General features: G+C 48.9%; 1 protein-coding gene and 1 non-coding gene across 2 annotated transcripts; both read right to left on the bottom strand.

Annotated features, from left to right (window-relative positions):
* Positions 1 to 77, bottom strand: trnaa-ggc. Its single transcript has one exon. It is a non-coding gene; the product is annotated as a tRNA-Ala (tRNA).
* A 1,343-nt stretch (positions 78 to 1,420) lies between these two features.
* On the bottom strand, positions 1,421 to 2,165 carry LOC103177094 (52 kDa repressor of the inhibitor of the protein kinase-like). The gene has a single exon (XM_007891060.2). It carries the CDS (start codon positions 2,033 to 2,035, stop codon positions 1,421 to 1,423), a length of 615 nt encoding a protein of 204 aa, XP_007889251.1. The 5' UTR covers positions 2,036 to 2,165.
* Between the last annotated feature and the right edge of the window lie 12,681 nt (positions 2,166 to 14,846).

The raw sequence follows: 14,846 nt of genomic DNA, 5'->3' as shown, positions 1-14,846 counted from the left end.
TTGCCCTGCCCGGGAATCAAACCCGGGTCCTCTCGCTTGCCAGTCAAGCGCTCTAACCACTGAGCTACAGGACTGCACGGATAATATGTGACCTCATTGGCTCGGATCCATTTAAACTGAAGTGGTAAATTCTGTGGGAAAAGCATCAGCATCTCAGAAGGTGAGCGCCTTGGGACGTCCTCCTGACGTGAAAGGCGCTTTATAAATGGAATCTTGTTGTTGTTGTTGTGATACCAAAACGCGTGCTGACTTCCACTTTAAGAACGTACAAGCCACGTGGGATTACTGCGCTTGGCAGAGGCATTAAAACTCCCCCCTTTCCACTTTAGTTGCAGAATTAGGCCCATTCTGTGGACCCCACCCACCGCTATGCCCCTCGCTCCTTCCTGCCTCTGTGACTTGCTAACTTCATACCAACCTGCTTCACCTCCTCGGCCCGGCCCACCCCACCATCAGCGGCAGAGCCTTCAGCCTCTCTACCCCCACCTTTTGGAACTCCATCCCAGAGTCCACCCACCTCGCTCCCTCCCTTGCCTCCTTCAAAGGCCGTCTCAAGACCCTCCTTTGAAACTACAGCTTTGGTCAACCCCCTACCCTCCCTGATCCCAACCTCCAGCTCGGGTCCAAACCCCTGACTGTCCAGCATCTTGGGACGTCCTCCCGACGTGAAAGGCGCTGTGTAAATGCAAGTTGTTGTTGTTTTGACTGTTTGACTTCTGGACCTGAGCGGGGATGAGTGCAAACGAATACCCCACAAGCTCGGTTAGAACGCTGTGGATTATTTCTCTATCTTTATTACGCTCCGTTTCTGTTAGCTGTTTTCTACCGTATTATCAGCAAAGTTCTGGTTATCTGATCATCACGTAACTATGGTAAAGCGATCCAAATCAATCTTGAAATCGTGCTTCATCTGGTCCACAATTTGTTCTAAATAGTTTTACAGAGGGTTGTGAGACGTGAAGTGCCTCACCGCAAAAGACTGCGAGAGCAACTGTACATTTTGTGGATGAAACGCGGCAGCCAATCGCACAATTGCAGGGCTGTCCCACAAACCGTCGTGAATGAAGCGACCACTTTTCTCTTTTTTTTTTGGAACATTTATTTATTCATTTCTTTCGCAGTGAATATTCGCCCCCGGGAAAAGCGATCCGCCGATCGGCTAACGGGCAAACGGCGCCGCGTGGAGAAGGGAAACTTGGGACAACACGTCGCCGCGCCCGGGAATCCAAACTGGGTCCTCTCGCTGGCGAGGCGAGTGCTCTGAGCGCGCTGCGGGACGCCACGCGACAGAACAACCTGAGGGAGGTCGGCCGGCCGGCTGACTGACCGACTGACCGGCCGCCTGACTTCCCCCTTGTCCCTAAACTCGTTTCCAGAACGTCCCGGTGACGGCCTCGCTCGAGCCTCCGTGCCGCGGCTTTCAGGAGGTGCCTTTCCTTTGGGAAATCTTGATCCAGAAGCCCTGGAACATGAAGCCCGAGGCGGTGCCCGGTGACCCGGCGTCCTCGGGCGCGGCGGCGCCGCCGCTCCCCGGTCGCTCGTCTTTCGGCGGGTCCCGGGCCGGCCGGGCGGAGGCGGCGGCGGCCGCGGCGGAGAGCGGAAGCCCCTCGGAGCCGCCTCGGCCGCCCGGGCTGGCGGGGCCGGGAGGCGCTCTGCCGGGCTGGGACGCGGAGGTGGCTCTGAGCGCCATGACCTCCCGCAGCTGCGCCTCGCTCAGCCACCTCCGCTTGTGCTTCCTGTGGCTGCTGTCCGGCTTCTTGGGGGGGCTCGGGGGGAGGTCGAACAGGGTGGGCACGGCGTCAGGCCGGAGCAGCGATCTCCTGGGGCACTGCAGCAGGTCCCTGGTGAAGTGCAGGGCGCACAGCCTGTGCTGGTGGTGCAGCTGCTCCGGTGACTTGGCTCTCAGGTCCGGCCGCTGGCAGTTGTCCACCCACTGCCGGCACCGCGCGGGGTCCCTGGGGAACCGGTAGAAGGCCAGGCCCCGGCACCGGGTGCTCCTCCTCCTGCAGCTCGGGGCCGCGCAGGCGTTGGGCATCTCTCACGGCGACCACCGCTCCGGCGGACAACCGCTCGGCATCAGCAACGCCCGGGGTCCTCCGCAATCCCACCATGCACCGCGGGGTCCTCCGCAATCCCACCATGCACCAGCAGCGCCGCGCTCCGGACTGGTCCTCCTGTATCCCACAATGCACCAGAGCAGAAGCAATGTGGATCTACTGCATCAGGAGGAGACATTCCCATTGGGGCGGGAGGGGATATCCCATTGGGGCGGGAGGGGACAGTCCCATTGGGGCGGGAGGGGACATCCCATTGGGCAGAGGGACAGTCCCATTGGGCCGGGAGGGATATCCCATTGGGTCGGAAGGGGACATTCCCATTGGGCCGGGAGGAGATATCCCATTGGGTCGGGAGGGACAGTCCCATTGGGGCGGGAGGGGACATCCCATTGGGGCGGGAGGGGATATCCCATTGGGTCGGGAGGGGACATTCCCATTGGGGCGGGAGGGGACATCCCATTGGGGCGGGAGGGGATATCCCATTGGGTCGGGAGGGGACAGTCCCATTGGGGCGGGAGGGGACATCCCATTGGGGCAGGAGGGGACATTCCCATTGGGGCGGGAGGGGACAGTCCCATTGGGGCGGGAGGGGACATCCCATTGGGGCAGGAGGGGACATTCCCATTGGGGCGGGAGGGGACATTCCCATTGGGGCGGGAGGGGACATCCCATTGGGGTGGGATCAGGAGGAGACAGTCCCATTGGGGCGGAGGGGAAGGCTCGGTGTTTTTGTTTATCTGACCCAGTGCCCGGCACAGACGGTGGACACCGGACACCACACTGACACCACAACAACTGCAATTCACAGCGCCTTTCATGTTGGAAGGACACCGCGAGGGGCGGACAGTGAAGGGTTTGCACCCGAGCTGGGGACACGTGACACGTTAAAGACGGGAAATACCACACATCGAAACAACAACGACAACCACAAATTGCACTGACATGGCGCCTTTCAGTAATCATAATAATCCGTGCATTTAATACAGCGCCTCATCACATCTCTAAGCGCTTCACAGAATATACTGTAAAGTGAATAGACTATTTTGTGGGCGAAATGCGACAGCCAATTGGGCACAGCAGCGTCTCACAAACAGTCGTAGATTTAGTGACCAAATTATTACTATTATTTTTTTTAAAAATGAAAGAGACTTATCACCCACGGAAAAGCGATCTGCCAACCAACTAACATCCGGGTTCCTACTTACTGCTGGGAAACAGGCGTGTGGAGTAAGAAAACTTGCCTAAGGTCTCGCCCTGCCTGGGAATCTAACCCATGTTCTCTCACTTGAGAGGCGAGTGCTCTAACCACTGAGCTACAGGATTTTCACAGCGGGAGGATGTCCCAAGGCGCCACCAAAACACAAGCCCGCTGGTTGCAGCTCAGCCACTATCCACCCTTTGGTTACAAATGCACTTTATTTCTGAAGTGCGGTTAATGCCTCGGAAGTTTTGTTGATTGTGCAAATTCTTGTTGTTTTATTGCAAACTTGTGGTTAGGGTGTGCAGTGTTGGTTTGCTAGAGGATGCTTTGCCTTTCCCTGGGAAGGGGAGCGGGTGATGGTTAGCGATGAACGTTGGTCGAGAATCAGGCGCTTTTGGAACCGAAACCCAGTGAGTATTCGCCCCATAATAACAACAATAACATATGGTTTTGGCAAGAGAGAGAATGCAACTGGTTTACCACCAGTTAAAAACCACCATTGGAAACTGAGATTTGGGGATGACATTGAACATGACCTAATTTTTACGCCACAAAAGAGTCACAAAGAGTAGGCGACATTCAGTGGTTCGGTTAGTGACGGTCTCACTTCTGGTTTTTTGGTTTTACGTAAGGACTTTGAGCTCATTCTCTAGACTGAAAACTTTCCACTTCAACCAAGCCTACTATCACCCCCCTGGTTTCTCCTCGTTTGTCTCCTCCATTCCCCGCATCAACAAATCCATCCGCATTGCCCTACAAAATGTCTGCTCCCTCCAATAAAGCCTCACTATCCATGACCTCATCCTGGATCAGCACATGGATAATCTTGGGGTTTACGGAAACCTAGCTCCCCCGCCCAGTGATTCCGCAACCTAGATGAAGCCTCCCCTCCTGGCTACACCTTCTACCACACCCCCACACTAACCAACATGGCGGCAGGCGGGGTGGCCCTCATCTCCCAAGCTTCCCTCGGTCTATCCCCTTATTCCTCTGGCTGCTTCTCATTTGAGCACCTCACCCTCTACCATCCCTCCTTTCACTTGAAATTCTCCTAGTTTACCACCCCCCAAAACCCCATAGCTCCTTCCTCTCTGATATCTCCGCTATCCTCTCTCTGTTTCTCTGTTCAGAACGCCTGCTCATAATGGGCCACTTCAACCTCTACCTAAACTCCCCTTGCACCTCATCCTCAGATTTCACTGCCCTCTCCTCCCTAAACCTCAACCTCCACATCAACTCGCCGACCCACAACCGTGGCCATTCCCTCGACTTCGTCATCACACATGGCCTTGACATTTCCGACCTGTGCATCATGCATGGACAAGGCATCTCGGACCTCTTCCTCATCTCCTTCTCCTCTTGCATCCCTCTCCCCTCCATCAAACCCTCAACCATACTTTTCCGCCCAGGGAAAAGGCTTTCCCCCGAGACCCTCACAAAGGCCCTTTCACCCTCAGACCTCCTCTCCCTCTGGCCATCCATCTGCAGCGATCCTGAAGCAGCTGTCCAGCTGCACCATGATCGCCTCTCCTCCAGCTTCAACTCCCTCGTCCCCGTAAAATCCAGGACTGTTTCCAAACCCACCCGCTCCCCCTGATACAACAGCCATCTCTGCTCCCTGAAATCCCAAACCCGGTTGCTCGAGTGCAGGTGGCAGAAAACCAGCCTCACGGTTCACCACCAGCTGTGGCTCGAGGGTCTTCACCGCCGCTCCCAGTCGCACATAAAACTGCGCACTACTCAAACATCATACTGGAGGCCAACCAGGCACGGTCAAAAAGGAAGGTCTTGAGTTGTGCCTTGAAGGAGGCAAGAGAGGGAGCAAAGTGAAGGGATTGTGGGATTGAATTCCAAAGAGTGAGGACAGAGAGACTGAAAGCCCGGCCACCGATGCTAGGGCAGGTCGGGCGGGGACCTGGAGCAGGTCGGAGCCTGCTGAGCAGAGGGAGCAGACAGTTTGATAGCGGTCAACAAGTCAGAGGTGTAGGAGGGGGCAAGGCTGTGGAGTGTCTTGAAACTGAGGACAAGGATTTTGAATTCTATCCTCTGAGGGATGGGGAGCCAGTGGAGCCGGAAGAGGATGATGAGGTCACTGAGCCTTGTGCAGAAGAGAACACGAGCAGCAGAGTTCTAGTTGATCTGCAGCTTGTGGAATTATTGACACCTCTCCTCACCTGATGAAGCCTGGTTTAACGTCACCCTTTAACTTCAATTAGACAACTCGTCGTCTACATGAATCCATTTGAAATAAATGCTAATGAACTAGCTGGAAAGCCAGGGTTGACCAAGCCTTTTCCTCTCTGGTTGCCTTGTGTCCTCACAAAACATTGTCTGTAGCAATTTTGCCCAGAGAGTCAAAGGAGCCACAGCTGGTAACTCATAACATAACGTAACATGTAGGAGCAGGAGTTGGTCATTCGGCCCTTCGAGCCTCTGCCCCGCCATTCAATCATGGCTGATCTTCTAATCTAACTCCAGCTAATAACCTGACGCTGCCTTATCCCCGTATCCCTTAATCCCTTTTGCAATAAGAAATCTATCGATCTCAGTCTTGAATATAATCCTTGCATTTGATATAGCGCTTTTCACGTCGGGAGGACGTCCCAAAGCGCTTCACAGAACACACTGTAACGTGAATTGATTGTATATTTGTGGGTGAACGCGGCAGCCAATTGCGCACAGCAATGTCCCACAAACAGTCGTGGATTGAAAATGACCAATTTATTATTGTTTTTAGTTTTGGAGGGATTATTATTAGGCTCTGTGTGGAGTAAGGAAACTTGCCCAAGGTTTCGCCCTCTGCCTGGAATTGAACTCAGGTCTCTCACTTGCAAAGCGAGTGCTCTAACCACTGAGCTACAGGACTCCACAAAGGAATATGTTCAAGGACTGAGCGTCAACAGCCATTTGGGGTAACGAGTTCCATACATTCACTGCCCTTTGAGTGAAGAAGTTCTTCCTCAACTCAGTGTGAAAGGGCTGTTCACTGATTTTAATGTTGTGACCCCTGGTTTTAGTTTCTCCAACCGGGGAAACAATCTCCCACTATCTACTCTATCATTGCCCTTTGATCTTATAGGTTTCTATAAGATCCCCTCTAATTCTTTTATATTCTAGAGAATATGGGCCCAAATTGTTCAGCCTCTCCTCGTAACTCATCCCCTCCATCCCGGGTACTAACCGAGTAAATCTACGCTGCACCCCCTCCAAGGCAAGTACATCCTTCCTTAAATAAGGAGACCAAAACTGCACACAGTATTCCAGGTGTGGTCTCACAGGGCACTGTACAGTTGCAGCAAGACTTCCCGACTCTTATACTCTAATCCTTTCATAATGAATGCTAACATACCGTTCGCCTTCCTAATTGCTGCTGCACCTGCAGACTAACTTTCTGTGATTGGTGTACAAGGACACCCAAGTCCCTCTGGACACTAACACATTCCAATCTCTCCCCTTCTAAAAAATAACCCGCTCTACTGTTTTTGCTCCCGAGTTGGATGACTTCGCACTTCCCTACATTATACTTCATGTCCCACCTATCTGCCCAATCACCTATCTATGTCGCGCTGCATTTTTTTAATGTCGTCCTCTGTGTTGACACCTCCTCCTAGTTTTGTGTCATCCGCGAATTTAGATATATTAACTTCAATGTCATCAAGATTGTTGATGTCGATGGTAAATAGCTGAGGCCCAAGGACTGATCCTTGTGGCACTCCACTAGTCACATCCCACCAATCTGAAAAGGACCCGTTTATCCCTACTCGTTGTTTCCTGTTAACCATTCCCCAATCCATGTTAATATGCTCCCCCCAATTCCATGGGCCCTTATCTTTTGGACTAACCTTTTATGCGGCACCTTATCGAATGCCTTCTGGAAGTCCAAATAGACCACATCCACTGATTCACCCTTATCGAGTTTACTGGAAATATCCTCAAAAAACTCTATGAGATTTGTCAAACATGACTTCCCTTTTGTAAAGCCGTGTTGACTCGGCCTAATTATATTGTACCCTAAATACCGCACTACCACATCCTTAATCAATGATTCTAAAATGTTGCCGATCGCTGATGTGAGATTAATTGGCCTATAGTTCCCCATCTTTTCTTTTCCACCTTTTTTAAATAGTGGTGTGACATTTGCGATCTTCCAATCCATGGGGACTGTTCCAGAATCCAAGGAATTTTGGAAGATCAGACACAAGGCCTCCACCATCTCATAAGCTCCTCTCTTAAAACCCTGGGATGCAAGCCATCCGGACCAGGGGATTTGTCACTTTTTAGTGCTAACAGTTTCCCGAGCACCAATTCTCTACTAATGAAAATTTGCCTAAGTTGCTCCCTGTCCTTATCCCCTTGGTGCATCTCTATGCTCAGTGACCTCTGGGCTAATGATGTGCTCCAATACAGTGGCCTGAGTCAGGAACCTAATGGCCCACCTGATGAACAGATGGACTATCACAGAAAATCTCCCCTAAGTATTCAGGCATGTCCTTCCGAAACAAGAGTTAAAAACTACAGGACAACCTCGGCCTACAGGGCAGTAATTGGGGTTTACAAAGTGCCATCTCTTTCCTCTCCCACCACCATCGTTAGCCGTACCTTCAGTCACTACACCCCTCGTCAGAGCTTTTCTCTCTAGTGTTGAGATGACTGAGAGGTTATCTGATGGAGGGGTTTAGGATTGTGAAAGGAACCCAATTGTTAGTCGATTGGCGGATCGCTTTTCCGGGGGTAATAATCCCTTCAAAGAAATAATAATATTTCTAATTTGGTCACTCAATCCATGGCTGTTTGTGGGACGCTGCTGTGAGCAATTGGCTGCCATGTTCCACTCACAAAACATATAGTCAATTCACTTTACGGTGAATTCTGTGAAGCGCTTTGAGACGTCTCAAATGCAAGGATTATTATTATATAAAGTAGCAGATCTAAAAGGGACCTTAGGAGGGTCTTCTTCATGTAGAGGGTGGTAAGAAAGTGGAACTCACTGCCGCAAACTGGTTGAAGTAAAAAACATCAAATATTTAAGAGAAAATGTGATGCTTACATGAGGGAGAAGAGAATAGAGAAGGGATTGATAGGGTGGAGACTCTTGTGGAGAATGAGCACCAGTAGTGGAGTATGGCGTGTTTCAGTCTCATATTGCTCTTTGAAACTCAATGTAATTTCACTCGTGGCCTATGCAAATTTACACCCCAAATTTCATTAATAGGGTTTCCCCATCATTTACTTTAGCACTGTCATATGATGGCATTTCCCCCACCGCCACCCCCCCCGCCCCCGCCAAGATACAGTTAAGGTATTTTGAAACAAGTTTGATCTGTAACTAAAGGATTCAAAGCCGTATAAATGGTGCCTTTTGAATAAGAGACAATCACCTTACAGTAAACCCTGTGAAGCACTCTGACACATTCTCCCAACATCAACGGCGCTATACCAAATGTAATAATAATAATAATAATCCTTGCATTTGATATAGCGCTTTTCACGTCGGGAGGACGTCCCAAAGCGCTTCACAGAACACACTGTAAAGTGAATTGACTATATTTGTGGGCGAACGCGGCAGCCAATTGCGCACAGCAATGTCCCACAAACAGTCGTAGATTGAAAATGACCAATTTATTATTGTTTTTTGTTTTGGAGGGATTATTATTGTAAGAATTACTATTACCATTGTTACTATTATCATCGCCCACAAAATATATACAGTGGATTGACTGTATAATAATATAATCAAATGCAAGGATTATTATTATATACAGTCAATCCACTCTACAGTGTATCCTTTGAAGGGTTTTGTAATGCTTTGAAGATGTGATAAGGCGCTACATCAAATGCAAGGTTTATTATTATAATCGTAACTGGTTTCTAGGTAAGTCCAAGGTTAAGCATTTCCCCCAAAATTGCCAAAAAATCCTTAAAGTGCAACATTGCAAACTGAAGGCTAAAAGCATGAGAAATTTTAGGCCTCCAAATAATAATAATAATATAATAATTCTTGCATTTGATATCATGTCTTTGAGATGTTTCAAAGTGTTTTACAGAATATATTGTAAAGTGAATTAACTGCATATTTCATAGGCAAAACACAGTAGCCAATTGCACACAGCAGCGTCCCACAAACAATCATGGATTGAATGACCAAATTATTTCTATTTATTTTGAAGGCATTATTACCCCCGGAAAAGTGATCCGCCAATTGACTAACAACCGGGTTCCTACTTACTGCTTCAACAATCAATGTGTAGAAAACTCTTCTACCCCGAAGACGATGTTTTCCACCATCCATCACCTCCTCCATGCACCCCCTCAAGCCCCCTCTATCCTCACATCAAACGCCAAGTGCGAAGAGATCCTAGACTTCACCTCAAAGATTGAAACCTCCACTTGGCTGCATCGTTCTCCACCCCACACCTGCACCCCCCATATATCCTTCCACCCACCCAGACCATCCACACACGTTTCTCCTCCATCACGGTTCGCAGGAGATGGACACAATGCAATTTAACAACTGGCCGAGAAAGAAACTGCTTTCTTTTTCATGTGTGCAATATATATGTAAAAAAAGTTAATAAAAATGCCCACACCGCTTAACTCAATTGAGTCTCAAGCAAGTAAATGCCTTCAGATACTGTGGATATGGCTTGTGGAATCTATTGCGTAATTTTGCTCGTCACTTGTCGTTAATAGGAAGAGTTGGGGAAGCCGACAAGGTGGGAGTTTCCATAGTCGAGCTTTGAGGTGACAAATGTATGAGTGTTGGTTTCGTTGGTCTGAGGAGTGAGGAAATGTTGCGGAAGTGGGGGAAGGCAGAGCGGGTCATAATAATAATAATAATCCTTGCATTTGATATAGCGCTTTTCCTCCATTCCTCCGGCTCCGGTCTGCTCCACATCCCCCGCCCCAACCGCCCTACCATCGGTGGCCGGGCCTTCAGCCTCTCAGCCCCGAGGCTCTGGAACTCTATCCCCCAGTGCCTTCGCCGCTTCCTCCCTTTCCTCCTTCAAGGCCGGTCTCAAGACCTTTCTCTTCAACTGTGCCTTCAGCTCCCCTCTCGACCTCTACCCCCTCCTCGCTCCCTCCCTTCCCTCCCCTCACCCTGACCATTTCCCCACTGCTCGGGTCCTGACCCAACCGTCCAGTGCCTTGGGACGTCCTCCCGACGTGAAAAGGCGCTCTATAAATGCAATGTTGTTGTTGTTGTTGTTTTCACGTCTTCTCGACGTCTCAAAGTGCTTCACAGAATAGACTGTAAAGTGAATTAACCGTATATATTTTGTGGGCGAAACGCAGCAGCCAATTGCAAACAGCAGTGTCCCACAAACTGTCGTGGATTGAAAATGACCAATTTATTATTGTTTAGTTTGGTTTTCGAGGTATTATTATTAGGCGTGTGGAGTAAGGAAACTTGCCCAAGGTTTCGCCCTGATTGGAATTGAACCCAGGGGTCTCGTTTGCAAGGCGAGTGCACTAACCGCTGAGCTATAGTGTCATGGCACGGATCTTGGGGAGAAAGGATAGTTGAGGGTCGAACATGACACCCAAGTTTCTGACTAGCTTGAGGTGAAGTGTGCAACCGTGGTGCTGAGGCACTGGGGCAAGCTAACCAGGAGGCCTGCAGCCTTGCTGACATTCAGCTACAGAAAGCTGGTTCTGTTCCAGGCTTGATGTCGGACACACAGTCAGGACGTCAATTCTCCTGGAATCGAGGGTGGAGTAGACAGATAGAGTCATCCGCGGTCGATTTCACACTGCCGTCCCATTTCCAACCAACTCTTCCTTGCCAGAGTTGGTTGGCAACTTGCTGCAGCTCAACTTGCCAGAGTCCTGGAAATCATTGCTGCAGGTCAACTTCAGTCACACCTCTCCCTCCACGAGCTCCTGCACTCTGGTTGGTTGCTCTACCCACAGCACAGATACAGCACTTGTCAAAGTCACAAATGATGTCCTCTCTATCTGTGACCAGGGCTCCCTCTACCTCCTCTTCCTCCCTGGATCTCTCTGCCGCGTTCGACACAGTCGACCACGCTATCCTTCTCCATTAGCTCTCCATTAGCTCTCCTCGCTCATATACCTTATGCGCCTTCTGGGTGATGCCATCCACAGACACTGGGTAAACTTCCACATGTTTGCAGATGACATACAAATCTACTTTGTCTCCTCCAATCCCAACTCCAGGTCCCTGATGTTCTATCAGCTTGTCTGGTAGACATCAGGGCCTGGATGAGTGCAAACTTCCTGCAGCTGAATATGGACAAGACGGAATCCATACTTCTTGGCTCCCATCAATGTCTTCACTCCTGTGGATCTAAACTCCTCAACCTCCCTGGGCTCTCCCTCAGACTCACTGAACCAATAATAATAATCCTTGCATTTGATATAGCGCTTTTCACGTCTTCTCGATGTCTCAAAGCGCTTCACAGAATATGCTGTAAAGTGAATTGATTGTATATTTGTGGGCGCAGGTGCGCAACCTAAGCATCCCGTTCGACCCCCAGCTGTCCTTCCTCCCCCACATCTGGTCCCTGACCAGGACCACCTTCCTTCCCCTCCGCCACATTGTCCGCCTCAGACTGTACCTGGCCCCAAATACGGATGAAACCCTGGTGCATGCGTTTGTCACCTCCCACCTGGATTACTGAAGCACTCCTCGCCGGTCTCCCCAGCTCCACTATTCACAAGATCAGCTCATTCCGACTCTGCCGCTCGCAGACTGACCCCAATCAAGCTCCACAACCTCACCTCTCCAGCTCTGGCCCAGGCTTCACTGGCTCCCTATCACTGAACCGATCGGCTTCAAGCTGCTCACTCTCGTCAAATCCCCTCACTCCCTGCCACCTCCCTCCCTCTCTGACCTCCTCATTCTCCAAACCATCACCCGGCACCTCCGCTCGACTGGCACCGACTCCTGCTCATCCCTCACACCCTCCGCCTCGCCATCGGAGGTCGCGCTTTCAGCTATGCCCCGAAACTCTGGAACGCTCTCCCTCAATTCCTCCACCTTGCCCCCTCTCTCCCCTCTTTCAAGTTCCGCCTGAAAACTTTCCTCTTGAACTGTGCGTACAACCACCTCCCCCCAGCTCGGAGTCAGGCTCCACCACTGTTAAGTGCTCTGAGTCTCTACCCTGCTTGGAGGGCGGTATATAAGTGCAAGTTGTTGTTATTCTCAGATCAGAAATTACAAATCCAACAATCCAACCAAAATCCCTCTACTCAGTTCTCCCTGCTTTTCTATTTCCTGATTCCCTTTCATTGTTCCTAGTTAATTGGTCTTTGTTTTCTTAAAGGGTATCCAACACAAATTCATCTTGAAACTGTGGAGAATAACTGCGTGACAACCGTTATTTCAAACAATAGTTACTAATTTGCTGACTCAGAGGTGTAAATTAGCAAATTAGAGAGTGAGACAGACATCCTCCCGATGTGAAAGGCGCTATAAAAATAGAATTGGAATCTTGTTTTTGTTGTTGTTGTTGTAGAGTAAGGAAACTTGTCCAATGCTATAGCCCGCCCTGGAAATGAACCTGGGTCCTCTCGCTTGTGAGGTGAGTGCTCTAACTACTGAGTTACAGGACTCCAAATTAGACCGATTTTTGTTGGGAAATAATATCTTGGGATAGAGTATATGTGGAGTATAGAGTGGAGTCCTGTAGCTCAGTGGTTAGAGCACTCGCTTTGCAAGTGAGAGACCTGAGTTCAATTCCAGGCAGAGGGTGAAACCTTGGGCAAGTTTCCTTACTCCACACAGAGCCTAATAATATTCCCTCCAAAACCAAAAACAATAATAAATTGGTCATTTTCAATCTACGACTGTTTGTGGGACATTGCTGTGCGCAATTGGCTGCCGCGTTCGCCCACAAATATACAGTCAATTCACTTTACAGTGTGTTCTGTGAAGCGCTTTAGGACGTCCTCTGTGAAGCGCTTTGGACGTCCTCCCGACGTGAAAAGCGCTATATCAAATGCAAGGATTATTATTATTATTATTATTATATAATTTGGGACACAACATGTCAAGCGGCTGCCAGGGTGGGGAAGGCGAACTGGATGGACTATAGTCTTCTTTGACCTAGCAAATTCTCATGTTCTTCTGCGTGCCCAACTGGCAAGATTACATTGTGTGAAACCACATGCAAAGGAAGGATAGCATCTACATTTGGGTTAGTGTGGGAGGATAGAGGAATTAACAGTGTCACAGACTCAACAGCATACCCACGCTTTGCTGTGAAGGGAAAGTGACTCATACAACGTGCCTAGCGAAGAAAGGCAGCGGACACTGTGAAGGCAATTGAGGTTTTAATTTCAAACACACACACGCACGCACCACACGCACACAGACAACTCAGCTCAGCAGTCATTGTTGCGAAGGAAAAATAAATCAGCAGTGAGTGAGCATCCTCTCTTTGAGATAGTACTGAAGTTCTACCTCACTAACTCAGCAGCTTAGAATAAGTAGAACAGAAGAGAACTGAATTGAACGTCCAAACAGGGAATAAAAAGATAACCGGTAAGTTATTTTTTTCTAAAAATCTGTATTTTTTTTTAGCTCAAATCACATGCATACATATACACACAATGAAACTGTAGTGTAGTGGTCAGAGCACTTGCCTTGCGAGTGAGAGGAACTGGGTTCGATTCCCAGGCACGGCAAAATCTTAGGCAAGTTTCCTTACTCCACACGCTGTTTCCCTAGAAGTAGGAACCCGGCTGTTCGTTGATTGGCGGATCACTTTTCTGGGGGTAATAATTCTTTTAAAAAAAATTATAATAAATTGGTCACTTTAAATCCAGGACTGTTTGTGGGACGCTGCTGTGCACAATTGGCTGCCGTGATTCACCCACAAAATATAGGCAATTCACTTTATAGTATATTCTGTGAAGCATTTTGAAACGTCTCCACGTGATAAGGCGCTATATCAAATGCAAGGATTATGATTATTATTATGATAAGCACATACACACGGAGTGAAATGCAGTCACAGGTATCTTGTGAAGCTGATCTAACTTGGCAGTCTACTGTTTCCGCAGTGTCTAAAATTGATGGGCTCAGCTATATATTAATATTGGCAATGTAGATCGTGACAATGTAGATCATGTTTCAAATAGACCAGAATAGTAAAACCACAGGATACAGCCGGCGATTGAAAAGGAGTAAATTCAGAACCAATCTATGGAAACACTATTGCAGTGAGCGAATAGTGAACTTGTGGAACAGGCTTCCCGGGGAGACGGTTGAAGCAGGAAATGTTGATTCCATCAAACACAGATTAGATAGTTTATAATTAGGAAATAACATTATGGAATACAGTACGTAGTTAGTTCATATGTGCTTGCGGCCGCCTGGAAGGTGGAAGGCGAACGAGATGGGTTTTGGTCTTTTTATTGTTTAGCATTTCTTATCTTTTAATATAGCTTTATGTAACTTATCACTTCTTAAATTTCCTTCAGACAGTACCTCTGGGTTCTGCTACTGAAAGCTGTTGTGGTATGAGTCTTTTAAAATATGCAAATGTGGAATTTTGTACTGGGCTCAGTGACTGCACATCCAGGCTTAACCTGTTTAACCTCTTTAACCTGATAATATTAAT

This window comes from Callorhinchus milii, unplaced genomic scaffold (genome assembly GCF_018977255.1).
Source record: "Callorhinchus milii isolate IMCB2004 unplaced genomic scaffold, IMCB_Cmil_1.0 Scaffold4, whole genome shotgun sequence".
In the NCBI taxonomy this organism is placed as follows: domain Eukaryota; kingdom Metazoa; phylum Chordata; class Chondrichthyes; order Chimaeriformes; family Callorhinchidae; genus Callorhinchus; species Callorhinchus milii.
The sequence above is the reverse complement of the archived record's forward strand: the minus strand, read 5'-3'. Positions and strand labels throughout refer to the sequence as shown.